At 39.5% G+C, this 27,395-nt stretch overlaps 1 protein-coding gene across 4 annotated transcripts in view; it reads left to right on the plus strand.

The window, feature by feature from the left end:
• LOC127944879 (serine/threonine-protein kinase WNK3) overlaps positions 1–27,048 on the plus strand; it is a 46,164-nt gene extending 19,116 nt beyond the window's left edge. The window contains exons 3-24 of one of the 4 annotated variants that reach the window (XM_052541268.1): positions 4,325–4,497; positions 4,858–5,078; positions 6,085–6,242; positions 6,671–6,759; positions 6,841–7,060; positions 7,540–7,864; positions 7,970–8,076; positions 8,253–8,474; positions 9,642–12,842; positions 13,311–13,351; positions 13,449–13,578; positions 13,672–13,788; positions 13,891–13,992; positions 14,216–14,264; positions 14,483–14,635; positions 14,839–16,433; positions 16,938–17,193; positions 19,945–20,027; positions 20,745–21,061; positions 21,146–21,381; positions 23,065–23,246; positions 24,439–27,048. In XM_052541268.1, coding sequence (XP_052397228.1) covers positions 4,325–4,497; positions 4,858–5,078; positions 6,085–6,242; positions 6,671–6,759; positions 6,841–7,060; positions 7,540–7,864; positions 7,970–8,076; positions 8,253–8,474; positions 9,642–12,842; positions 13,311–13,351; positions 13,449–13,578; positions 13,672–13,788; positions 13,891–13,992; positions 14,216–14,264; positions 14,483–14,635; positions 14,839–16,433; positions 16,938–17,193; positions 19,945–20,027; positions 20,745–21,061; positions 21,146–21,381; positions 23,065–23,246; positions 24,439–24,915 — 8,454 coding nt within the window. In that variant the 3' untranslated portion in view covers positions 24,916–27,048. The remainder of the gene's footprint in view (positions 1–4,324; positions 4,498–4,857; positions 5,079–6,084; positions 6,243–6,670; positions 6,760–6,840; positions 7,061–7,539; positions 7,865–7,969; positions 8,077–8,252; positions 8,475–9,641; positions 12,843–13,310; positions 13,352–13,448; positions 13,579–13,671; positions 13,789–13,890; positions 13,993–14,215; positions 14,265–14,482; positions 14,636–14,838; positions 16,434–16,937; positions 17,194–19,944; positions 20,028–20,744; positions 21,062–21,145; positions 21,382–23,064; positions 23,247–24,438) is intronic. The other 3 variants (XM_052541269.1, XM_052541270.1, XM_052541271.1) reach the window with 3 other exon arrangements.
• Positions 27,049–27,395: the final 347 nt, after the last annotated feature.

Raw genomic sequence — 27,395 nt, forward strand, 5'->3', positions numbered from 1 at the left:
AATAATAAAAAGATGTTGGTCATGATTGCTTTACACATCCATAGGGATCAGAGAATTTGTTTCGTTTAGTGAATGTGGAAGGCGCAGCTCAATTCAATTTAAAAGCCATGATGTACGTAGTGTGTACTAATGCATTCTTATGTTTCATCAGCACACGCGGGAGCTCAGCAAGCATTCACGTGTAGTGTTTTTATGGGACATTTTCTGGCTGAACAGGTGACAGGTCCTGAAGTGTTTCTTTTTGTGGAAAAGGTCAGGGTGTCTTGAGCTTTACACTCCTTACGCTCTGAGCTACTGCAGCCTCACCTGACAACTGAACAAACACACTACCAAACTGAGCAGGCGCAACTTTAATATGGAAACTCAACTTGAATAATGTTTAAAGTGGTTGCTCGACCGGTTTTTCTCATTTCAATGTGTGCCGTCGTTTGTGACTAATAAGCCATAGATACTGAACAGCTTTTAGCGACCCAAACTCATTACCAAGATTTAGTGCAGATTATGAACTGAACATGTTTACATCCTGGTGACTTTTGACATCTCATTTAATAGTTTGCTATAGTGCAGTGGTCAGTGATTTTGCAGTCTGGAAGGTTTGGGTTCAATTCCTAAAATTGTTATTCCATAAAAAGGGACATTTTAGAAGGACAGTAGTTTGTAAACAAAGAATGTCCATTTGGTTTTACATTACATGACTAATCAATCACTTTCTTAAATCTCTTCTCAATTGCTGACCCAGGTTGCTGAACATAATGCTTTAAAAGCCAGGACAAGACACTGTCATGAAGAGGCCAAAGGACTGATGAAACTCAGACAGACAGAGGCGCCCTTACAAGACAGTCTTAGACACTAACTCAGCATTCAGAGTTCAGCAGCAGGGCTGCACGCGGATGCTCAGACAAACACTAGCACACACATGCACAGATGCACTCATTTTAGATTTCAGCCACAAAATACAGAGCGCAACTTTTTTTTATTGCACCATAAATCAGGAGACATGGGGTGATGCTTTTAGTGATGAGCTTTATGTTGATTGCTTTTATGTTTTATGAGTAGTTGTTGATCAATCTGCTTTTTTCAGTGAGACATTATTAAACTCCAAACATTTAGTCCCCCTTATTTAATATATTTGATTACAACCTTGACTAGGTCTTCACAAACTCTGTGTACATGCAAGAGGCGGGGGTAAAATCCATTCACTGATGCATCGGGGTGCTGTCCTAAATGATTCCAGATTGATCCTCAAATTCGTCGAAATGTATATAAATTATTAATAATTCTGGTTATTGAAAATGCTTATAAAGGGCAAAACATTACAGATAAGTGCCTTGCTGTGTGCAGCACTTCAAAATGGCATAGAAGGTATGTCTGCAGGGGCATTTATAGCTTGAAAAGTATGCACTGTACTGTACTGTGGTATTTATAACATGAGAAGTATGCACTGTACAAACAAGCACACACAGAATCTGCACAGAAAATCCTCTGCAGATTTACTCTTATTCTGTTTTTATTGGCTGATCAAAGCAGACATACTTTAGCAGTTTATGTGGAGCCTTTACAGAGTTGAGCTGATTTATGATAGTATTGGAATCAAATTATGATTTGTTGAATTTAAATTGAATTGATTGAATATGTTTTCTTTTTAAGTCTAAAGTGAAGCTGAGAGTAATGCATTTTTGCAATTTTATTGGTAGCTAAAATCTTTAATAATAATAATAAAATTCAGAGGCTGATGTACACTACCGTTAAAATGTTAGTGGTCGGTAAGATTTTTTTAAATATTTTTGAAAGCAGTCTCTTATGCTCACCAAACCTGCATTTATTTGATCAATAAAACAGTAGCAAATGTGAAATATTATTATAATTTAAAATAACCGCATTGTGTGCAGCCATTACTCCAGTCTTCAGTGTCACATGATCTTTAGCTGTAAATCATTCTAATATGATGATTTCATGTTAAAGAAACATTTCTTATTATTTTCAATGTTGAAATCACTTGTGCTGCTTAATATTTTTGCGTAAACATGTTTTTTTTTTTTCAAAATTACTTTATAAAAATAAAGTAAAAAAAAAAAACGTAATTTATTTGAATTAGAATTTTTTGTAACATCATAAATCTTTTGACTGTCACTTTTGACATCTATGCTGGGTAAAAGTATTAATTTCTTTCAAACAAGGAATCTGAATGGTAATGCATGTGAAGAATTTTGTGAATGACTGGTGTTTGGATTATGCAGTTTTGTGGGCAGATTGATCATGGGTCTACACGTCACTGGCAAAGAAAGGAGGAAAAGAAAACAAGAGGCCTCAGCTTCCACAGAATACTTCCTCAAAGCAACACCCAGTTAGCTGAAGGGGGAGCAGGGAGAGCATGACATGATTTACAGATGGAAGTTTAACAAGAGAGAAACCTCATTACATGGCAAATCCGATTTTACGCCACAAAACAGCCTCCAGAAATTAGCCCTGTTTGTTGATGCATAGACAGCAGGCCAGTGTTTACAGAAATTAAAGTTAAATTATGTCTATAAATCTCATGCGGTGAGTTTGCAGAAGTGTGAAAGTTCATACTTTTATTTGTCTGTTATTTTACACTGCTTACATAACTCATGTTTTGGATTTCGAGCCAGATATCTTTGATTATTTGGTCATGCAGACAAACTCTCAAAGCCTAAGGGTCAAGGAATATCAATACTTTTATATTCAGCTACATCTACCGAATGACCCATGAGAACCTAATGTAGAGTATTACAGTTAGACCGATTATTTTTAAATCTGTGTGTGTGTGTGTGTGTGTGTGTGTGTGTGTATATTTATATATATATTATTTTTTTAATTGGAATTCAGAGAGATGTTCTGTCATCCCACAGATTAAAGATTACAGGCCATTTTTGGGACATCTGTTCAGTGAAGAAAAGAAACAAACAGTGGCTTGTCTTAAAGGGATAGTTCATCCAAATATGAAAATTGTCATGATTTATTTCCCCCTCATGGAATTTATAACCTGTATAAACACGAATTATTATATTTAAAATAAAAATCATCTTGGTGTTTATTTGTCCATACAATGGAAGTCAGAGGGCTCTAGTGTTGGGTTAAACCCCATTGAATTTCATTTTATGGACCTGAACAGAAGAAACATTCTTCAAAGTATCTTCTTTTGTGCTCTATAGATTTATGCAGTTTTAAAATGATAAGAGGGTTAGTAAATGATGACACATACATTTTAGCCAAACTCTTCCTTTAAAAACAAATGCACTATATTAGAAGCCTTGATGCATTCATATTGTTTTATTAGTACTGCGGGGTTGTTCGGGGTGAGCATAGTTAATAATCAGTGTCGCATGGCAGGACAAGTGTGTGTGTGGTATTTGCCAGTGGAGTGATTGAGTGTGTGTGCTTTTTCCCCACTGTGTGCCAGAGATGGGATTTAATCAACATCCGCCACACTGGGGCAATCTGGTCATAGTGGCTGCTGTGGCTGAAATGTGATTTTTAGGCTAATGCTGGGTGTTGCCTCCATGTCACGCATCTCCTTTTTGCCAGCGCCACCTGGTGGCCTTTGATCGCTAGTGCACTGTCTCCTCGTCTGCTCTGAATGCTTGGGCCCATGTTGAACCAAGCGTTTTGCTGTGATCAGCCATTGCTGTACACCTCCAAATATCTCTCCCTCCACCCCACCTGCAACTGTGTTGTATTGAAACCACCAAAGATGGCAGATTCGCTGATGAACGACATAATCTAGTGAGTTTGGAAGGGTAACATTTTTGCAGTAAAACTGAATGAATACAAAGCTTTGAACATTCCTCTCTCGCAGCACATTTTTTAAAGGGGAACTCATTTTCTCTCAGCAGCAAGTGGCTGGAAGTGTGCTGCGGTGTCATGGTATGCTGACATTCACAATTAATGAGGCAATGCGACATAATTTATGAGTACTTTGCTATGAATTTAAATCACATTTATATAAAATCACAGACTAGTTAGTAATATTTATGACTTGGTCATTAACATGATTAATAGAGCAGTCGAGAGCTTTTGGATGTGAAAATAATTTTTCTATCTTTCATAGAGAGGATGTTGAAGCAAGATCTGTTCTATTTCCTATGACAACTTTGCTTAAAAGTATTATTATTATACTTCTAAATGTCTGCATATTTGATATTAGCTCTCCATCCCAGTCAGTGTTTTTTTCTCCAGATCTTAAGCTTTTTTTGTGAATTAATAATGTAGACATGTCAGAGTTAAGGACATTTTAAAGCTTTAGGGGATATATATATATATATTCACACTTCAGTATTTAATGTTTTGTGTTTGTTTTTGTCAGGATCGAAAGCTGACCAAAGCGGAGCAGCAGCGTTTTAAAGAGGAGGCTGAAATGCTGAAAGGTCTACAGCATCCCAATATTGTGCGTTTCTATGACTCCTGGGAGTCTGTTCTTAGAGGCAAGAAGTGCATTGTCCTGGTGACTGAGCTCATGACCTCAGGAACGCTCAAAACGTGTGTATCTTTACGTTTTAGACTTTATTTAATGGTTTTCATAGTTTTTTTTTTTTACATTTTAAATAAATAATACACCTATATAAATTTGTAGCAATATTTGTTTGAAAAATTGCAATAGATTAGTATAATAGCTGTAAGTGATTAATGTGTTGCATTAGCCATAGCCATATCAGTTTTTGATCAAATCTGTAAATCTGTCTTAATATGTGGGCGACTTAAAATATTTTTTTGCTGCTGTATGATGCAAAATGTTACTCTCTTAGTTTTTGGCCCATTCAGGCTGTTGCTGTTAAAATTTGTACATTTTATCATCATGAGGTAAGGGTGAAAACCTCTTCCTGCTTTTCTCTGCTTTAGGTACCTTAAGCGCTTTAAAGTGATGAAGCCCAAGGTTCTACGCAGCTGGTGCAGGCAAATCCTAAAGGGTCTACAGTTCCTACACACCCGCACGCCACCCATTGTGCACCGTGATCTCAAGTGTGACAATATCTTCATCACAGGCCCGACCGGTTCAGTAAAGATTGGTGACCTAGGCCTTGCCACCCTCATGCGGACATCGTTTGCCAAAAGTGTGATAGGTCTGTAACTTTCATTCAGTTTCATGTGTGTATTAAAAGATGTTCTTGAATATGTGATTGACCTCAAAACTCTTTATAGCCTTCTGGTTAAATGCTTGTCCTGAATGGTGTCTGCCAAGAATCCAAGAAAAGGTCTGTTCTTGCTTCCTCAGTCGTTTTTGGCTATCTTAATTTGTATTGCCACACTGGAGAACACTAAAAGACACTGTTCACTGTTCCACATTATTGACAGCAATGTGTGCGCACACAAAAACATCAATACCTATTGATTTAAAAAAATAAATAAAATATATATATATATATATATATATATATATATATATATATATATATATATATATATATATATATATATATATATATATATATTTGCTGAGAGGAAAGTTAGCATGGCAGATTTCAAATTAGTTCAAACATAAAAGGGAAGCAGAACATCTATCTATAATACTGTTCTCTTTAATAAGGTAAACCTGAAAGCTTGTAGCAGCAGCATAATTGGAAATTATATAATTATTGCAATTCTTAATAATGTAGAGGATTCTGCAAAGTGTCTCATGATTAGCATGATCTGTGAGAGCACTAGGGTGCTGCATGGATGATGATTTCTGCTTGCATTGGCTGAAATCCTTCATTAGAATCTCAGAAGTTTTGAGATCAAGCCAGAATAAGGGATACAGTTGGTTTAGGTTTTTTTTAAAATGCTTCACATGTCATATACGTGTGATTTGCAATCTGAGATAAATTGTTTGAACATGTTGCCCTTGTGATATGTTAAAAAACACATATTGTTGGTGTACATTTATAGGCTTCAGACTTCAAGGTTATTGCGATAATTAAGTTTTAATTAACTACTTGCACATTGATTGGCTTGTGTCAAGGAGAAAAGAAGAAATGAGTTTAACAGACTTTAGTTTTTACAATAGCAAAAGATGATAAAGATAGCAAAAATAGCAGACAGGTGTCAAAAGAGACAGGATGTCAAATGGATGTTGCATTGATTTCTCAGGTACACCAGAGTTCATGGCCCCAGAGATGTACGAGGAGCACTATGACGAGTCAGTGGATGTCTATGCCTTTGGCATGTGCATGCTAGAAATGGCTACCTCAGAGTACCCATATTCAGAATGCCAAAATGCTGCACAGATCTACCGCAAAGTCACTAGTGTGAGTTTTTTATGAATATCAATTTGTAGATTATTATTGGGTGAATTCACTAAATTATGTTGAGCATTTATTCTGACACTTGGTGTAATCCAGTGTGCGTTTAGCATTTTAAAGAGCCAGTTCAGATCCCCAGATTACAGTGATGCTACAGTGCTGTACACGCTAAGTAAAGTATTGCATATTGCAGTAGTCCACAATTTGACACTCAAAACCAGCCTGTACTTTTGGGAAATGACCCATTCAAATTGTTTAGCAAAGATGTTTAGGCATATGCAAATAAATGTACCTGTCAATTAGTTTAAAGAATTTTGTGAATTTAATGAATTCACCCTTTTTATCTTTTATTATAACTTTAAATCAGTATGGACATGACATCCAGGTGTTTTGTGAATCATGGCGGGGATTCACACTATTTTCTCTCTGCGCAGGGTATCAAGCCTGCCAGTTTTGACAAAGTAAATGACCCTGAGGTAAAAGAAATCATTGAGTGCTGTATTCGCCAAAACCAATTAGAGCGGTAAGCACATAAACAGTGGGAGTTCTTCTGTAAGTGAAGAGAGAATGCAAAGTCATCTAAATTCTTTCTTTTCACCCTCAGGCTCTCTGTGAAAGACCTTCTTAATCATGCCTTCTTTGCGGAGGACACCGGTGTGCGTGTGGAGCTTGCTGAAGAAGATACAGGCTGCATAGACTGCCTTGCCCTGCGCATCTGGGTAGAAGACCCAAAGAAACTCAAAGGCAAGCACAAAGACAACGAGGCCATCGAGTTCAGCTACGACTTGGAGAATGATAGTGCTGAAGAGGTCGCACTAGAGATGGTAAGAAACGTATAAATCTATAAATTCTTTTTTTAAAGGAAAAGTTCACCCAAAAATGTCATTACTGTAGCAAGTCAAGTCACTTTTATTTATATAGCGCTTTAAACAAAATACATTGCGTCAAAGCAACTGAACAACATTCATTGGGAAAACAGTGTGTCAATAATGCAAAATTATAGAATTCATTGAATTCAGTGATGTCATCTCGGTTCAGTTTAAATAGCATTTATTTGCAAAGTCAATGATATCGCTGTAGATGAAGTGACCCCAACTAAGCACTAACCTGTTTATAAAACAATTTTTCTCTATTAAAAATTCTTTATCAAGTCATACAGGTTTGGAATAACATGAGGGCGAGTAAATAATGACAGATTTTTCATTTTTGGGTGAACTATCCCTTTTAAACATAATTTCTGTTCTCCCTTCTATTGATCTTTTATCCTTTTTACTCATGCTGCAATTCTATTGCCTCTTTATAGGTGAAGTCTGGTTTTTTCCATGAAAGTGATGCTAAGGTGGTGGGCAAGTCCATCAGAGACAGGGTGACTCTAATTAAGAAGTCCCGTGAAAGGCGGCAACAGCAGCTCCTCCAGCAGCAGCAGCAACAACAACAACAGCAAAGTCTGGATGAGCGCCGTGACTCCTCGGTCTTAACCTCCTCCTTTTCTTATGTCCAGCCTTCTGGCACCAACTCCTCACAAGTCACAGGAGCTGCTGCAGCTGCTGGGGGTCAGGGCGAAGCAGAGGAGCTTCCGGAAGTGGACCAACATGTCCAACAACAAGGCACTGCATTGGGCCTCACAGGTGCACAATTCAGTATGAATCACAATTTATGAATAGGATCTAACAGGCACTTTTAGCAAATATTCTATGTAATTTTGATTTGGCATTCTGCTTTTCCATATTCAGAGGGTGAGAGTCTTCCTGTTGTCAGTGGCCAAAGCCAAGCTTTTTCTGTACCCGAGACAGGGAACCAATGTGCTCATGCTCAAACCAGCTACCCCACTGGCACATCTGTAAGTACTTTTATTTCAGAAAACGGTTTCATACTTTGTTCATAAACTTTTTATCTATACACCCCCAGCTGCTGAGACACCACCTTTCTTGCTCATTTGAAACCTTTGATGTTCAGTCCAAAAAAATTTTGTGTGAATGTACACTTTGGTCGGATAAGAAGTGTTTCTTTATTTAGGGAGTGAAAGGAGCAGGGGTTATGTCTCACCCCCAGCTGCTCCCTATTGGTCAGAGCGGAGGGGTTCCAAATGTGCCTGTTGGCCAAAATGGAGGGGTATCTGGGATATCCATGGGCCAAAGTGGTGGTGGGGCTCCTAATATTCCAGTGGCACAGACTTTCATTCAGCCAGTCACTATGGCATCACAGATCCCATTAAGTGTGCCTCAACAATATTCCCAGGTGAATGTCTCCCTTGTGTCGAGCTATACTTTGTGTTTTTCCTCTTCTCTTGGTCCACTCTTGCACTGGACATGACAATTGATATCTAAAACAAATCAATCCAGGGAGACTTGATACACTCAGTGCCAAATCTTATTTAAGTGGAATATGTTGAGGGACTGCTAGAGTATTTCATCCCTCATATTTTGGGACTTTTGTCAGTTGCAGTAACTTTATATGCCATTTATTGTCAGTAAACATATGTAGACAAGGCACTCTATTACTGAAATACTGAATTGAATTTCCACTCAGGAATCTCTCTGTGCAGTCTGTGACTTTGATTTAGGTCAAGTGCTGAGTTACATGATGTTCATTGACCTATATTGTAATGTTAGGTCCAGAGAACAGTTTTTGTTGAATTTTACTGCAAAATTTAGTTCATTTATAAGCTGAACCATATGAGCTGGTAATTGTTGTAAAACAAAGCAAAATTTTATTTAAATGCTGTATTCAATCCTTGAATTATAATTATATTGTAGTACCGGTTGTTGTCATAAAAATCTATGGTTTTAGGTAGTAAGACATTTGTCAAAAAATACAATAAGTATACAGAGGAGTTCCAGTATTTAAGGGAAAGCTACAGTGTTTACAGAATGGACGTAAATTTCTTGAAACATTCAGACATTTCTGAATTAAGGCCTATTCACATTAGGAGTAAAACAACAAATCAAAACAAATAATTGACTGCATAAAGTACAATTTGGGGTTTTCAAACTCTCAGAAAAGTTGGCATAGCTAATCAAAACTGCAGTGGACATTCAAAAAAAAAAATGTTATATATAAAATTGTATTCCATGTGAATAGGCCTTTAGGGTACAGCTTTAGTGGTGGACTGGGCTGACACGAACACCATATTTAATGGCCTTCATTTTTGGAATACAGCTACCTCTTAATCAAAAAACAGCAGCATTGATCGTAGGCTCAACACAGTGTAGAAATAACCTAATGACTCCACATGCTGAATCTTGTTTCATATCTTTTGCTTTCCATAATATCTTGTTTCCTTTGGATGATTAATGATCTGCACTAATGCTTACTCTTGCTCTCTCTTTTTGTCTCTCCCACCACTACTTACTTCTCCACACCATGCTCTGGCCTATCCAACCTTCCCAAATAATATCCCACCAGCCCCTTCCACCATACTCAACAGATGTTACATCCTCGCAAATGTTACAATCCAGACCCACTGACGTCTCCACCCCCCATAGTTCTGTTGTACAGTCACAGTCATACATCCCCCCAGCATCATCCCAGGCACCCATGACTGTCCACACATCCTCCATCCCAGCTGGAGAACCTATAGCATCAGCAGGCAACATAATACCACCTATGCAGACCCAAACTATTATTGCTCCTGTGCAACCCACTGATTTTTTGCCCCAGCAAACTACAGTTCAGACGCAACAGCAGGTGATGTCAGAATTGCCCGGAACGGTGCAACTGAAGATTCAGCACCAGACAGTATTGTTGCCACAGCAAACAGATCATGTTCAACAAATGGCGGTTTTGTTACAACAGCCACAGCATGTAGAACAACCCCAGGTGGTTCTGCAGGAACAGCCAACACATTCCAGTGCATCTCAGCAGCCATATATCCCATTGCCACAGCAGAAACAGCAAACAATGACCAACCCACAACAAAGTGATCTACAACAGCAGGTGTACATACAGCAACCTGCAAGCAAACCCCAACAGCAAGTTGTGATACAGCAGCAAGTTCAGCAGCATCGGGCATCAGTACAACAACCCCCAGTGGAACAATATCAACATCAGACTCAGCAACAACAGGCACAGCAAGTTTATTTGCAACAAATGGCTGAATCGCAAGAGCAGAACATGGTAAAGACCTTTGTACAACAGCCGCCTGTACTTCAAACAATCCAGCAGCCATTACAATTGATGGAGCAACAGCAACAGCAACTTCTGATCAGGCAACAAATGGAGCAGCAACAGAAGGCTGTTTTGCAAAATCAAATGGAGAAACAACAGCAAGTTTATATTCAGTCACCGCAGCAGCAACAAGTTGAACAGAAACAAATTCTTCTGCAGCAACAACAAAACTTGGCAGTACAGCAACAGATCGAGCAACAGCAGCAAGCTTTACAGCAACAAAAGCAAATTGAACAGCAGCAAAAGGCCATTTTACAGCAACAGGTGGAACAGCAAATACAACAGCAACAGGCTTTGTTTCAACAGCAGCAACTGGAGCAACAGCAAGCATTATTGCAACAGCAGCAGCATGAACAGCAACAGGCTCTTCTGCAGCAACAACAATTGGAACAGCAAGCTTTGCTACAACAACAGCAGCAACTCCAGTTCAAGCAGCAACAAGCTATTTTACATCAGCAACAATTAGAACAGCAACAGCAGGCTTTGTTTAAACAGCATCAACAACAACAGTTGGAGCAACAGCAAGCTCTTTTACAACATCAGCAGCAACAAGCACTCATTCAGCAGCAGCAACAGTTAGAGCAAAAAGTACTGCTACAGCTGCAACAGCAGCAACAAATCGAACAGCAACAAACCATATTACACCAGCAACAGCCGCAACTACAGAAGCCGACAGATCAACAATTGCAACCGCAGACAGAGCAGCAACAACAGACATTGCTACAACAAAGAGAGTCACAGATGCATCAACATCTTCTGATGCAACAACACCAGATCGAATTACAGCGACAACAAGCCGAAAAACAACTGCAACAAGTTTTATTGCAGCAACAACATTTTGACCAACATGGTACTCTGGCAGATCACATCGGGCAACAGCAAGCAACCCTAGGGAAAGCACAGCCTACGGAGACGGTCCGGCAGATTAGCCAAATGCAGCACTCTCAACAAATGATGCCCCCACAACCTCAGCCCCATCTTGCTCAACAACAAACTGAACAGCAACATGTCTTTATTCAGCAGCAACAAGCTGTTGTCCCACAGGCATTGCACAGACCATCTCTGGTAGAGTTACATGTTCCAACCCCTGTTCAAGAAGTACCAAAAATGGTTAGCGCTCAAATACCTAGTCAATTAACAGCCCCAGTACTCATCCAGCAACAGGTACCACCACAGATCTCAGCTCAACCTTCAGCACAAGTTCAGATCCAAAATCAAGGGGAGCCTGCGATTTATGGTCAGATACCCTTGAAGGCTCAAAGTCATCCTGCACCACAGTCAATGGGAGGCCATATTGCAGGCCAGCTGCAAGTTCCACAACCAACCCAACAAATCACATCTCCAACACAGGTTCCTACACCACAACCCATTCATTCTTTTGTCCCAACTCCAACACAATTGGTCTCACAAGGGCAAACTCTTGCATCCCAATCTCAGTTTGTTCCACCTCAAGCTGCAGCTTCTCTCCAGTGCCAAGCTGTAGTAGGGTCAACTAATCCTGCACCTCTTGTGCATGCTACAGTGCCGGCTGCTTCTACACTTCTACCAACACAATATGTTCAAGCACCTGTTGCTTCTCAAACCATCCAGTCTGTTCAGCTAGACCTCACACAATCTGTGAAACAACAATATCAGCAAGCAGTACTGTCTCCTGTGTCACTTGCACCTACCATCAACCCAATGGCCACCTTATCAACACAATGCTATTTACAACAGACAAACCAATCTCAAATGCAGGCCCAGGCTCCCCCAGTTATCCAAGCTCAGCAACAACCAGTCAGTGTGGCCTCAATGCAGCCCATGCCTCCAGTGCAACCTCAGGCTACACAACAGTATGAGCCGCAGCTGCCTCAAGCCCACCATGTGCAGCAACAGCAACCCCTCCACCATCAACATCAGGCCCAACCTGTGCATCATCCTCTGCCACTGAATGCTGTCCTACCACAAGATCTCCACCAACAACCTAGTCAGCCACAACCTGTAATCCAACATATGCTCCCGATTCACATTGCACTCAGTCAGGTACCTCAGACAAAGGCTAGAACAGTACCTCTGTACAGTCAGGTAGTCTCGGGTCCACCACCTTCACCACAGAACCAGCAGAAACCAACCATTCCTGCTCAAACGCACACGCAGTCCCACATAGAGGCTACTGGGAGTTTCGACCAGCCTCCTACCTTTATTCCATCACAGATCCCCCCAAGTCCATCTCATGCTTCCCTACAGTCCTCTGCCACACTCCAAGCCCAACAACCAGCTAGCCCAGTTTCAGAAATTCCTGTCACAGTGGAGGCACAGCTAACTCAGACAAGGCCTGCTGACATGATCCCTGCTTCCCCTCCTGCTGTCAGTGCTTCACAGTCCAATGACTGTAATGGATCTGTGTTGCCCACCACCTCACTGGCAGAAAGCGACACTGCATTGCTAGGCATTGCTCAGGTACAAAAGCAAATTAAAATCAGTTTCAGATATACAGTGTTGCACGATAGCAGTGAACATTTTTCACTAGTGAATATGGCATTATATAAAAGAGACCCATTTAAATGCATGTGAGGATTCTGCAGAACATGTTAATAAGTGTAGTAGGCATACAAACATTGATCTCTTTTAACTCTATTAACCTGAGATGCAAGACCCACAACTTTAACACTTCTTAACACCTGCAAAACCAAAGTTCAATTTGCAAAAATCAGACTTACAATTTAATCTTAATAGTGTTTATTTTTTTATTTTTTTTTGGTTTCCACATTCTCTGCCATTATTCTTATGTATTTTTTAATGTATTTTTTTTATTTGTATAACTTATTACATATTTGAAATTTTCTCTTTTGTTTTTCTTTTTGTTTTTCTGTTGGTATGTGGTCGTTCTTGTGTATTTGTTTGTTTGTCTTTCCTCTGGCTTAACAGGAGAGCCTAAATCAGTTGGCCAATAGGGGTTCTTCATCAGGGTAAGCAGTTGCGTGTATTCTTATTTGACTTTTTTTTCTTATTTGAATTTTTGTAATACATTTAACAAGATTGGTTTGACATCTTTTATAAATCTAGCTCTGCTCCTGCCAATGGAGATGAGGCCCAATCAATGTGGGCCAGTGGAAAACTAGATAAGGTAAAATCTCAGAGGAGATCATCCTGTCAAAAAGCTGAAAAAACTCACTTTCAACTGAGCATGTTGCAGGTATGTAAATGACAATATTCATAATATTTTCTGCACTTCACTTTTTATTCCAATAAATTGAATCCTATTATAAACATCTACTCTGTGTTGTAGGTCTCAGGCACAGGGGACAACATGGTAGAGTGTCAGCTGGAGACTCACAGCAACAAGATGGTCACATTCAAGTTTGACATTGAAGGAGATGCACCAGAGGACATTGCAGATTATATGGTGAAATGTGCTCAGCAGCTAGAATGATTCATTTGTTTTTTGAGAAAATTAAAATAATTTTTGTCTACGCTAGTTAATTTCTTAACAATGTGTTTTGTGTAGGTGGAGGAGGATTTTGTTCTTGAGCCGGAGAAAGAGAAATTTGTTGAGGAGCTGAGAACTATAGTGAAGAAAGCTCAAGGAATACTGAGCACTCACTCACAGGTCTTTCATACACAACTCTGTTGGAAATTGTCATTTTTTTCTGTTTTTTTTTTTTCTTTATGAAAGATAAAGTATTGTTTTTTAATGTATTTTGATGAATAGAAAGTTTAAAATGGAATTTTGTAAGGTCAATTTAATGAATCTTTGCTGAATAAAAGTATTAATTACTTAAAAACAAGTGTATGTTTAGTTTATTTATAATCTAATTTTGTATTTGTCTCAGACTGGGTCCTTAGAGCAACTCCATGTGAGCACCCCATCCAGTGCAACAAGTGAGTTTAACAATCTGATCTTCTCACTAATAAAGCAGAAGAAAAATGTAAAGGGTTAAAGTTGGGAAAGGTTAACTTTGCATTAACTTTGTAACTTCTATATCTTTTCATCTTGATCAAGATAAAATGTTTAGCACCCAAGACCTGTTGATTTTTACACTGTTATTACAGGTAGTAGTAAAATAAATAATTCTGTGCTATTCTCCCATTTGCCAAAGTGGATTCAGCCCCTCAGTCTTCTCCAGTGGGTCGCTGGCGATTCTTCATTAACCAAACTATTCGCCATCGTGACTCACACTCCAACCAGGGAGCTTCTACTCCCCCTCCAGTGGGAGAGACCCGAGTCCCCAAGTCCACAGAAACAGAGAAAGGTAGAGACGCACATTACTTTCGGCCTGGAGTGAAATTTGAAATTGAAATCACCTACAGTATGTAATCCAAACTAGAAATGGATTGAGAACATTCATTCTTTTAGCTTTCTATTAAAATAGAGATATAGTGACGATAATTAATATGAATAATGATTATCTTGACAACTATTGAATATTCTACTCTCTGTCTAATGTATTATCAGATCATGAGAACCCTCAGCGCTCAGAGTCTTTTCCTGGGATTGCAACTTCCCCAAGTTCTTCACTGTCTGCATCCTCTCCTCCAATCTCTACTGTGTCAGCTCCTGCATCCATGTCAGCTTTGGTTATTGCTGCCCAAAAAGACTTAACACCCGCTACCTTGCCAACAGCAGAGCAACTCTCCTCTGCTACCCTGACTGCAGGCCCAATACCTGTCATGGCCTCCAGCACCTCTGCTGCTCCTTTCCCTGCAGTCGCGACCCTCATTGGCTCCAGCGTGGACCAAGGAAAAACTGCAGTTAAAGGTGAGGGTGAACAGCCCCCCTCTACCTTATCTATTTATGGGACTCATTCAGCATCGCTAATGAGCCACGCTGATCCTTCACCGCAACTTGTACCACAAACCCAGATTGCACCCTTGCAGGCACCAGATGTACTTCAACAAACCCAGGCACTACAGTCAGCAATGGCCACCACTGAACAAGCTCAGAAACAGCCAGTGTCCCAAGTCGCTCCACAGCCACCAATACTCCAGCCTAGTGAGTCAAAAACACTATCACAGCCAATGCCAATGGAGACGGCACCTTCGCAGGGAGGTCTTTCAGCTGCCCAAGTTCAGCAGGTTCCTCACCAACAAGTACCAATTGAAACTCAACAGCCGGCAATGCAACACACTGCTTTCTTACAGCAACACAGCCTTCAAACAGCCACTGCTGAGCAGATCCAACAGCACAAGGTAGAACAGAATATGTCTCAAGAAACCACAGCGATACTGACCATGCATCTACAGCATGGCCTCCAGACCCAGGATCCCTCAACATTTCCATTTCAACCAGTGATCCCGCAGCAGCTTCCCGCTGAGCAAACGCAGATGTTATTTCAGCAGGTACCGCATGATATGGTGCCTATGACACAAACAGCAGTGCCTCCGGCTGTACAGACGCAAGCGTCTATCCAGCAGTCGGAGTCTGAGCTGTCCACAGGTGAAGACACCATCAGCCACTCCGCCCCACCCCATCCCTCTTCGGACACGTCTCTCCCACCCCTGCCGCTGTCTGATACGGCTCCGCCTGCCCTCTCCCACACTTTCACACCCTCTCCAGCCCAGCCCTCCTCGGTAGCGGAGTCAGACAGTGAAGGCCCACCCAAAATTGAGTTTGTGGACAACCGGATCAAGACATTGGATGAGAAGCTGAGGACTCTTCTGTATCAGGAACACAGTGGTAGTGGGGCAGCCCTGGGAAGTGGCTCCACCAGCGGCTCTGCTCCTGCCCCCAGCTCCACCTCGGGATCTGCTGTGGCCTCTACCGGAGTGGACGAGTTTTCAGAGCCCCCCAACACATTCTCCGCTCCTCCTGCAACTTCTTCAGACACCTCCCCTCACTCCACCTCTTCCACCACGTCCTCCACCACCCCTCGCTCTTCCTCTACCTCTCCGGATGTAGAGCGGGAGAGAGCAGGTGAGGAGGAGACGATCCCGTCTGCTGTGCAACATCAGCCTGCCTCATCCTTCTTCGCTACATCCCCTCCTTGCTCTCTCGTTTCCCCTCCACAGGAGCCTGCATCCCCAAAAGTACCCAGTGAATCATTCATAAGTGTAAGTAGGGTGTGTTTATCTCACTAACAGATAAATGACATGATGCTATTTTATTTAAAAACCAATTAAATTACACCTCTTCTATAATAATTGTTTTTTTTATCTCTACAATAAAATTCATTTAGTTTTCCTTTTTGTGCAGGAGGATAAAGTAGAAAATGTAAGGGGGGAAAAACAGTTCATTAAAATAATAAAGTTTGTAGATAACAAATGTTATTACTTTTTCCTATACATTTTTTTTTTATGACAAGACAAAGACTGGGTTAGTTCAGGATGTAAAATGTGATTTTTGGAGTGACTCCCCTAAAACTTAATATTATTTTATTCAAGATTCTAAAAAATTAACTTAATATAACTTAATATATATCTCACATGACTTGTTTACAGTCATTCAGTATAACTTTTTCTTGAAAACGGTATAAATGTTTCAAAAAGATTAGTTTCAGGCATTTCTCCGCACTTCTTAAATTTGTTTCCCTCCTCTTGTTCACGTGTGGTGTCCAGGCTCCCCCTTCCCTCACTGAAAGCTCCACTCCTGGAGATGTTCTGTTGCCTTCCTCTTCTCAGCCGCCGGTCCCCCTGTGGCCTGGACAACAGCAGCAGCAGCACTATGAAGGAGGTGGATATTTTGGCCTAAACCTGACATGTCCTAGTATCAGAAATCCTGTTAGCAAGAAATCCTGGACTCGCAAATTCAAAAGCTGGGCATGCAAACTGCGCCACTCCGCCAGCTTGTTCAAGAAGCCCAGAGTCCAGCAAGGTAGTGTTCGCAGGAAGCGCGCAAGAGAGAGCGAGTGAGGGGTGTGGGTGGGCACTGACCTAAAACAAATGCTTAGGTTAAATATAATGTAGCCAAATGAATGTAGCTGACTCTTACCTTGCTAGATAGGGATTTCTTAATTGGTAAAAATACTGTTAGAATTAATAATTAATTATTAATCCTAATGGTTCTTCCGTGGAGACATGGTTGTTGCTGTGTTTAGTCTGTACTGAAATCATTACATCACCTAGCCATACATTTTTCTTGCCATTATTTTTGTTTTAAGTGAATTGCTCTGCTGTACATTAACATTTGTGTTGTAGCCTCCTTTTCGTTTTGTCTGCATGGGTTACCCAGGGGTAAGAACAGAGGAGTGTAGAAAGGGGAGAGAATCTAGATGAAGAGGGATGACCCTTGTGCCTCGCACCTGGATCTGAGTCTCCAGTCCCACCGTATGCAGTGCAGTATTGCAGTGCCTGCGCCCCTCACCTTCCTGCACCCTGCTTCACTCACCCAGAGCACCTGCAATCGCAAAATAGCACACTTGTTTACAAGCGACATGGGCCAGAGTGTGAAGTTTGCACCTGTTCATTTTATTATTTGTTTAGTAAATGAAGAGGCATGAAACTAGATACCACAATACATATTATTAATAGGTTTCTGACCGTTCTAATGCAAAAATAACAGCTGTTTTTAATATAAAGAAATTAATCTGGCCACATGACATTTTAGAATTGACATTTTATGCACCATTAACACCAAAGCTTTAGCAAGTAAGTCATTTTAGTGTTTATTTTTCAGATGAAGATTTTTTATTTCTCCCAGAGCTTTAGATCAGTGGTTCTCAATTCCAGTACTTACATACCACCGCTCGGCATATATTGCATACATCTTTTATTTAACACAGACACAGAAAAAACTTACTAGAGAACTGTGACATAAAGTACCTCTATAAATAAATAATATTTAAAGCGCACTTTAATGCCTCTTGAATGGAACATATACAGTTCCTTTGAATTGCGATCAGAATGGGGTAGAATATCCTGCAATGTCCACTTTGCAGTGCACTCACAGAACAAACGTCTGAAGTGATAAGAGATGCATGCAAAATGTGCAGAGCGGTGGTATGCGAGGAGTGGAAGTGAGAACCACTGCTTTAGATAATATCCTGTTCTTTCCAACCTGGGTAGATTTTTTGCATGTCCATGGGTATGTTTGGAATAGAGTACTAGCATACTGCTGTCCTTGAAAAAGTAGCATGTGAAATGATTCAAAGTATGCCCTGATAAATTTTAAATAATTATTATTTTATATCTAATTGTAATATTTTATTAACAATAAAAATAAATGTTTCTTGAACATTAAATCAGCATAGTAGAAAACTAGTAGATAGTTTTTTTGAAATAATTATATTTTTCTGAAGGATTGTGTGACACTGAAGACTGGAGTAATGACTTAAATGACTTAAATTCTGCTTTATCATCAGAGGAATATATCACATTTCAAAATAAATTAAATTAGATACATTGTAATAATATTTCATGATTTTACTGTATTGTTTTTGTAAAATAAATGCTGCCTTGTAAATCTTATAGACCCTCAACTTTTCAGTGGCACCTCAAAATTAAATTCTCTAAATTTGTAGTAAAAAATGGCAGTCTAATCATGCGTGAGAAAAACATGAATGTGTTAAAGGGTAATAAAATAGTTATTGATTTTATTTAATTCCATAAAAACTGGACATTTGCATTCTGTGCACAGTATATATACATAGATATTTAAGTAGTCACCAAAATGTGCTGCATACAAACAGAGCACACTAAAAGGAATACTGTATCAATTACTTGTACTAATTTATCTGGACGTTCCATGAATAATAAACATTTGCATACAGTGCAATATATATATATATATATATATATATATATATATATATATATATATATATATATTTGGTATGAGTAATACGGCAGTATGCCATTCCTAACATACCCTAAATGTAATAAACTGTAGCATCAATCCAAAACAACAGAGCAATAGTTTTCAGCAGTTTAAGTCTGACAGACTGTACATTTCCCGCATGTGTATCAGTGTATATGTGTTTTGTGTATCATGAAAAGCACATTAAGACCATCATCAACTAGAAATAGACCCTGGAATGTTTTTGTATACACACTCTGAACACACAGTAGATGTAGATAATTCACACATGCTGACTGGTATCACTGTTGCACTCCAGACAGTGATATTAGAAGCTGACAGATGAATGCAATCGTGTGAGTGTGGATGGATGGGGGCATATTACTTGTGTTTATTATTCTCTAATGTTTTAGAAGTTGTACTGCAGCGTGAACTGTGTTTTACTGTTTGTTAAAACTGCTCCCTGCCACCCTTCCCCACACCCGTTCCCCATCACACTCTTCATCCACTCAGCATGACGTTTGAGATGATAACCATATTCACATTCATGTCCACTGACTGCCAGTAATTTGCCATGCTGACTCTAATCTTACCATGTGAACATGCATGGATGCTAGTTAGTCAAAGACCTCTTGTGTACTTGAGTTATTAATGCCACCTTTCTGTGTCTGTGGTATCTCTTGTGTGTTTGTCTTGTCTTTTTTGTGTGCTTATTTGTTTTCTTTTTAAATATCAAATACACTATTTTCTTTATGTTCTCTTTTCATTTTACTGTTGTCGTTGTCTTCCCTCGCCTTTGCATCTCTCTCTCTCTTTATTCTTTCTGATAAGATGGCAACTTGAGCCAGGGGATGAAGGAGGAGAGGGAGGCATGTACAAATGACCAACCCTGCTCACGCAGAGGCCGTTTCCAGGTACTGCCATTATTCACTAAGTATTCTCCTTTCCAGTAGCTTGTCAGAAATGAAGAACTTTAAATATAGAGACAAAGCCATATTCTCTGTATGTGTGATTTTTGTTGGTGGGGAAATTAGATGACATTTGTTTTATTTTTTTTCACCAACTGACAAATGTGGATTTTTAGTTCTTGTGATAATTAAAATCAAATCATGTACATTAAGTGTCGAATTTATGTATATTGTTATGCAGACAAAAAGAATGATGGGAAATAGTGAAGTCACACACATCTGTCTCCTTTACACCAGCTAAATGAGTAGTGTTTTCTGGATAGTTTCATCAATATACAAAATATGCATAAACGTATTTGTAGCAACCACATTAATAATTACAAATCTAGATTGCCTAGATGCAGAATCTAGATGCTGATTTGGTGTACAAGAAACATTTCTAATTATCGGTGTTGGAAATACTGGAATTATTGGTTATATTTATAAACTATCAATTTTAAACATACATTTTTTAGGATTTTGTGATGAAGGAAATTGAAAAAAGATATGAATTTTAAACGTTTTGTAAAAGCAGTGTATATAAAAGCAATTATATTTTGCTTTCGCCATGATTGTTTTAATTACTCTTCTTAATTGGAAATGTAATGTGCTGTGATTACAGTTGACACATATAATTTAAACTTGAAGTGAAGTATCAGCTGTTCCCATTCTCTTTTCTCATAGGTGATTCCAGTGTCCCAGTCTGCAGAGCCTCTTCCAACACAGGAAGTTGCACCAAGCGAAGGGATCACACAAAGAAAAGTTGGGCGTTTCTCAGTCTCCCAGGCCAAACAGAGTGAGGAGCATTTGACGGACAGCTCCCCCGTTTCACCTGACCTTGAGCGTGAGAGGAGAAAATCTAAAGGAAAAGATGGCGAGAAAGAGGACAAGAGAACTACAGCACCCAGAAGTCATGCACACTTGCCTCAGGGCAGCAGTGACGATGAGAGCGAGGTGGAGGATGAAGATTTGAGGAGAGAACTGCACAAGCTGAGAGAGAAGTGAGAGAAGTTATTCTATTCTGTAGTGCTGTTTGTCTTTTCCTCTCTTCTCATACTGATGCTTCCTCTCTTTTATATTTGTAGACACATCAAAGAGGTGGTGTCCCTGCAGGCACAGCAGAACAGAGAGCTGCAGGATTTGTACAAGCAGCTCCGCTCTCTTAAAGACCACAGACTGCCTCTGTCCATGACGCTGCCCCGGACCTCTCCTCTGCCCACCGCACCCCTTGCCATCTCCCCGCGTAGACCCCGACCCGCCAAAGCCAGGCTTCGGCCCCGACCCCACTCTCACATGGATAACAACGGAGTCACACACCAAGGTAATAGTACTGCTATATTAGAGAGAGAGAGTTATGAATAAGCAAAACCCCATCACTGACCGCTAATAGAGGTACTAAAGCTTTAGAACATAATCAAAATAATAAAACACTACTGTTCAAAAGTTAAAGATCAGTGAATGCATACTTGCTGAATAAAAGTATTAATTAGCTTAAAGGGGGGGGTGAAATGCTGGTTTTCACTCAATGTCCTGTTAATCTTGAGTACCTATAGAGTAGTACTGCATCCTTCATAAATCCAAAAAGTCTTTAGTTTTATTATATTCATAAGAGAAAGATAGTCTGTACCGATTTTTCCCAGAAAAACACGACCGGCTGGAGGCGTGACGTGTGGGCAGAGCTAAAGAATCACGAGCGCGAGTATGCTTTTGTGTTGAGAGCATGTGGAAGCTGTGACATTACCGTGAAGAAAAAACATCATCCAAAACAAACCATGGCTTACAGTCAGATTCAGCCATTTATTTATGATCCAGAATCAGATCCAGAGGCTGAAACTGAACGAGAGCAGCAGCAGCAACGACTCGCTCCGAGCGGGGCTCGAACCCAGGTGTCTGGCATGAGAGGGGACGCACTAACAAGGAGGCAGAGATATTTGAAGCAGTTTTACTCACCGCATGTGGTTCCAACACACGATCGTGACCCTTTTTCCTTGGGATTGCATCATCCTTAAGAAATAAACGATACGCAAATCCGTCGTCAAACTGGCCGTTGTTTGTAAAACAAGCATCTTCGAAATGCAGGGAACAAACAAAAACACTTGCACAACTCCGCTGATGCTCTTTAAAAATAAACTCCATCCACTGGTCCCTTAATGCTGTTTCTCTTTTGGTAATCTGTGCAGGATTGTCTTGCCCTGGCAACCAAAAACACACCTCTTTTGTGACATTTCGCGACGCTCTCGCTCTGATCAGTGATTGTCCGTGCTCAGCCTCTCAGTGTTCTGCTATACGGGAGCGCGGACTCTTCCGGCAGAAGTGCCCATATAAGGAAATTCCGCTCCATCTAACGTCACACAGAGCCATACTCGAAAAAAACTTTCCGAAACTTGTGACAAACCGGAAGGAGTATTTTGGGAACAAAAATACTCCTTCAAATGTACAACTTAATTTTTGAAACTTTGTCCATGTTTAGCATGGGAATCCAACTCTTTAACAGTGTAAAAAACTCAGTATGCATGAAATAGCATTTCACCCCCCCTTTAAAAAAAAAAAAAGAAATAAAGACTTATTCAGCAAGAATGCATTTAATTGACCAAAAGTTAGTTATTTTATTTAAAATAAATGCTTTTCTTTAAAATTTTCTATTTATTAAGGAATCCTGGTTTCCACAAATATATTACGTAACACAACTGTTTCTTCAGCACCAAATCAGCATGTCAGAATGATTTCTGAAGGACCATGTGGCACTAAAGACTGTAATTGCTGCTAAAAATTCAGCTTTGCCATCACATGAATAAATTCCATTTAAAAAAAATATTAAAAAAGAAAAAAAAAGTTATTTTAAATTGGATCTTGGTGTATTGTCATCAAATAAATGCAGCCTTGGAAAGCATACGAGACTTCTTTCAAAAATGTTTAAAAAAAATGTTTAACAATTCCCTAATCACTGAGAATTAATCTGAGGAATGGCATTTTTATTTAACAGTTGTCTCATTTTTGTTTTCAGACCAGAGTCCTTCAGCCCAGGGTTCTGCCAATAGAAAGAGCACATTCACAGATGAGCTGCATAAGCTTGTTGATGAGTGGTCAAAAGAAGCAGTTTGCCCAGTCCAGCCCAAGCCTTCACTGAATCAAATCAAACAGATCCAACAAGTGCAGGAGTTTGGCGGATGGGGCCAGACCACTGAGGTAAAGCATACATGAAACAAATGTCTCAAACGTGCATATGTAGACTAGCCCATATGGGTTCAAATATTTTTCTGTTATATACAGTGCTGTTCAAAAGCTGTGCGAAATTATGCAGGCTAAAAAAGTCCATTGTCTATTGTTAATAGTGTGGTGATTTATAAAGCATGGCTCACACAGAAGTTTCTTTCAAACCAGGCATCAAAGAATTTGTGGTACCAAAATTGAACTCGTTGCGAAATCAGATTGCATGCATTTCTATTGAAATTACTGAATTTTGCCCATGAAAATGTACTGAACAATGGTAATCATAACTGCACCTTAAGACCACTAGTGAAAAGTGCTTGCTAGAAATCATGCAGCAATAATGTAAACTGTGCTTAGATTCACAGGGTGATCCTCTCTCCCCATTTATAACAGTATGAAAGTACATAACTGTAAAAAGATATTGTGTGCATAACATCATGCTTGTTTAGCCTTTTTATAAAAGACACCCAGGAGTGAGTAGCACACCATGAAGAATCAACAACAAACCACTGAAAAATCTTTAATTTCACATAAAACATGACAACTAAACCTGTGGATTCTAAATAATAACAGAACATTTCCCACTACAGGCAATTTAAAGTCTGACAGTGATCTGAAAGGTGATGGCTGAAAGCTGGTTCTGTAAATGAGATGAATGCTGTGCTGAATGTTTAATATGCATATAACGCTCTCAGTGATTTGAGAAAATGTACCATTGCCAGTGTACTTGTAATTTTCAATCAAACGTTTCCAAAACAAAACCTAATGAAACACATATGGATGCAAGGGCTGGGCAATGAGGTTGTCCATTGGCCTGAAGAGCTTCAATTCTCTCCAGCAACCGTGTCACTCTCATGAAACGATCATAGCAAGTGACAAAATGTTCTATGATCCAGACAAAATCAAGTCCTGCCCTACATTTGATATGCTCTTGAAGTTTTAAGTCAAATAAGTTTAAAGATTTGTTTGTGTCATTTCAGTTAATATATTTAGTTACCGTTATTATATTTATAGATTTATAGTTAGTATTAGTTAACTACAATATATATATATATATATATATATATATATATATATACACACACAATCTCAATCTTTTGGAATCATCTGTATTAATCGTTATTTGTAATAATAAAACTCAAATGTAAATAATGTTTCTATCTTGCAGACAACAGCTTCATCGGGTTGGTTTTCCGGAGCCCCTTTGACTGCTCCAGTATCAGTCAGCATGTCTACGATGGCTCCTTCCCCGTATAGTACCATCGGTGAACAAACTCAGCCGCCTCCAACGCAATTTCCCATCGCTCCTCTATCACAGCAGAACATGCATCTGCAACCTGCCCTGCACCTCCAGCCCCTGCGGTACAGCCCATCTCCCCTGCACCCGCAACAGGTCCCAATCCTGTCAGGATCCCAGCCCCCGGTGCCCAGTGCACCTTCCCTCATGACTGCAGCGGGGCCTCCGCTGCCCCCCACCACCAGCATCACAGCCCCCTCTGCCCCCACCGCCAATCAAGATGCCGTCTTCTGCTCTAGCTCCTCCTCGTCATGCTCCTCTTCCTCCTGCTCCACCTCCGTTCTGCCTCCCAGTGCCAAACATCACCCCAAACACTCCACATCCACCCTTCCTTTAGGACAGCAGTGAGAAGATGGACACCGCTGTACATCTTGTACAGGAAGGACACTAGTATCAAGCAGTTGCGTGTTGGTGTGTGTGGGTATGGGGGTGTATAAATACTGTAGTGTGTGTTTGTGTGAGCGTGCGTTTGTGTTGCATTTTTTCAAAACATATCCTCTGTGTTTTTCTGCACCATCAAGTTTTCTATCTGACTTAGTTGGGTCCTAAACTTCCCCTATATAGAGACATTTTTGACATGAGGTGATCCTCTTTGTTTTTATTTATCAGTGGATTTTAAAAAGTGCAATTAGTAACTGATATTTAAATCCATCTTTTCTGTGTTGTTGTGACATGGATCTGTATAGCTTAAACGAAATATTTTTTTATATATATACGCACAGAAAAGACAACAACAACCAGACGTCAGCAGCGACGCACCATCTTTATAGAGCACAACAGATTCAGCCGGCGGCGGGATCGATCGCATGTTCCAACGCAGAGCATGGTAACCTTGCAACCATCATCGTAGCTACGAAAACAATCGTTGTGCACGGATAAGGCATGCTCCTCATGTATTATATTTTATGATGATAAAAAAAAACTTAGCGTTTTAGATTTAGCCGAGATTTTTTTCTAGAATAACAAATAGCCATTGACTAATTCCTTTCAAGATCCTGCAATTGATTCTGAAAAAAATATATATATATTAATTTGGTTTCAAATGAAACTAGCTAATGTGATTGCAGTATTTTCCTCTCTGTTTTAGCAGACATTCAAGGTTTACACTATTAACATTATTCCCATGGTGAAGAGTGCAAGACTAGGCGGCTGTTTGGACAGCTCAAGTGAAGTAAATGCAGCTTGTTCTTGTTCTTGTGTATTTTTGCACAGTCCCGTATGAACGTGCTTCCGTGCACACCGAACTGTGATCTGTAAACTGTGAGTTTGCGTTTAGTGAATGCAAAACGCTGGCAAAAAGATGTATTCCTCATCGGATCTGACATCAGATACTACTCTGGTGGAAAATTGTATATATACATATACATAACTGCCGAGCAAATTAATGATTGAGAAAACATCCAGAAATTGGTTGCCTTTCTACAGTGTATTTTTCCTGACCATAAAGCTTTTATGTGATTCAGCTAGACCAAGATATCAGAGGCCAGCCTTTAAATCAGCAGCTACGCAACTCTGTTGTACAGCCGGACCACTAAAGATTTATTAAGTGGTTGTCAGACTGCATCCTCCACTGACTGACTGTGTTCTTTAATGTTTTGTTGGAAAAAGTAACGGAGGGTTGGTACGAATGAGGCAACCTGCTTTTTTCAACAAGTAGGTGAGAGAAATAGGGTGGAATGTATTGTGTAAAGCGCACAGGGAATGAGGGTCCGGTTTGTGTTGTGAAGCTTTTTGAATCGTGCTAATGCTTGAACTTGTGGATGTTACAAAAAGAGGTCAACATGACCGCTGCCAACAGAGGGTTGTGATCATTCAGTTTCCAGTATTTCATGTCATTTTCCTAGAGACAAGACCCACCTCTTCGCAGTAAACCAACAGTACAGCAGTGGTGAGTATAAAGGCTGTTGTGTGTAAGAAAACTCAAAACATTATCTATTTGATCCGTACAAATGGGAAATGTAAAGATAACCCTCTGCTGAAGTGTTACCAACATGTAATCTAAAAAGAAAGCATTATTTTTGTATTTTGAAAGGGGTTTTAAAAAATAATTAAAATTGTGTACTGATCAGTGTTGAGAAAGCTGTGATACACAGGTCCTAAAACAGTTCCTCGAGTTCCCCCGGCTTCCAACTTTACCCCAAATGTTTGTTTAAAGATTACAACATGATATACATTTTATTTTTTTTATTATTTTTTTTTTAGAGGGGATTTAATTCAGTGCAAGTCATTTGGAATATTAGAAGCCAAATCATTTCTACAGTGGAGGTGATGTGTGGGTAAAGCTGTACAGTAAAACCAGGGGGAACCCAGAATTACTTTACTGACCACCAATAATTAAAAGGTTATTTAAGTGAAAATAATCTATAGAGGACTAAACTTATTGCTGGTGATTTAGCTATTGTAAATTATAACTAATTCAACTGTTGATTCTATTTATGTTTTGTAACTAATCAAAAATAAACATCACATGTTAAACATCAAGGTGATATGTTTTTTTTTGTTACATTCAAAAGCACATATTTTGTAAGTTAAATTTTTTTTAACAGTTATATTGTAAAATATTCTTAAAATAACTGATTCCATTTTATTTAAAAATATAATGTAACCCTGTGATTGTAAAGCTGTTTTTCCCAGCAGTCATTACTCAAGATCCTTCACAAATCAGTCTAATATGCTAATTTGCTGCTAACGAGATACATTTATCGATATCCATGTTGCAAACCGTTGTGCTGCTTGATATTAATTAATTATTCATATTACTATTTGATGCATTGAACATTAAAAAATAGCATTTATTTTATCTTGGAGAAATATATTTACTGTCACTT

Source organism: Carassius gibelio, chromosome A23, assembly GCF_023724105.1.
Source record: "Carassius gibelio isolate Cgi1373 ecotype wild population from Czech Republic chromosome A23, carGib1.2-hapl.c, whole genome shotgun sequence".
In the NCBI taxonomy this organism is placed as follows: Eukaryota; Metazoa; Chordata; class Actinopteri; order Cypriniformes; family Cyprinidae; genus Carassius; species Carassius gibelio.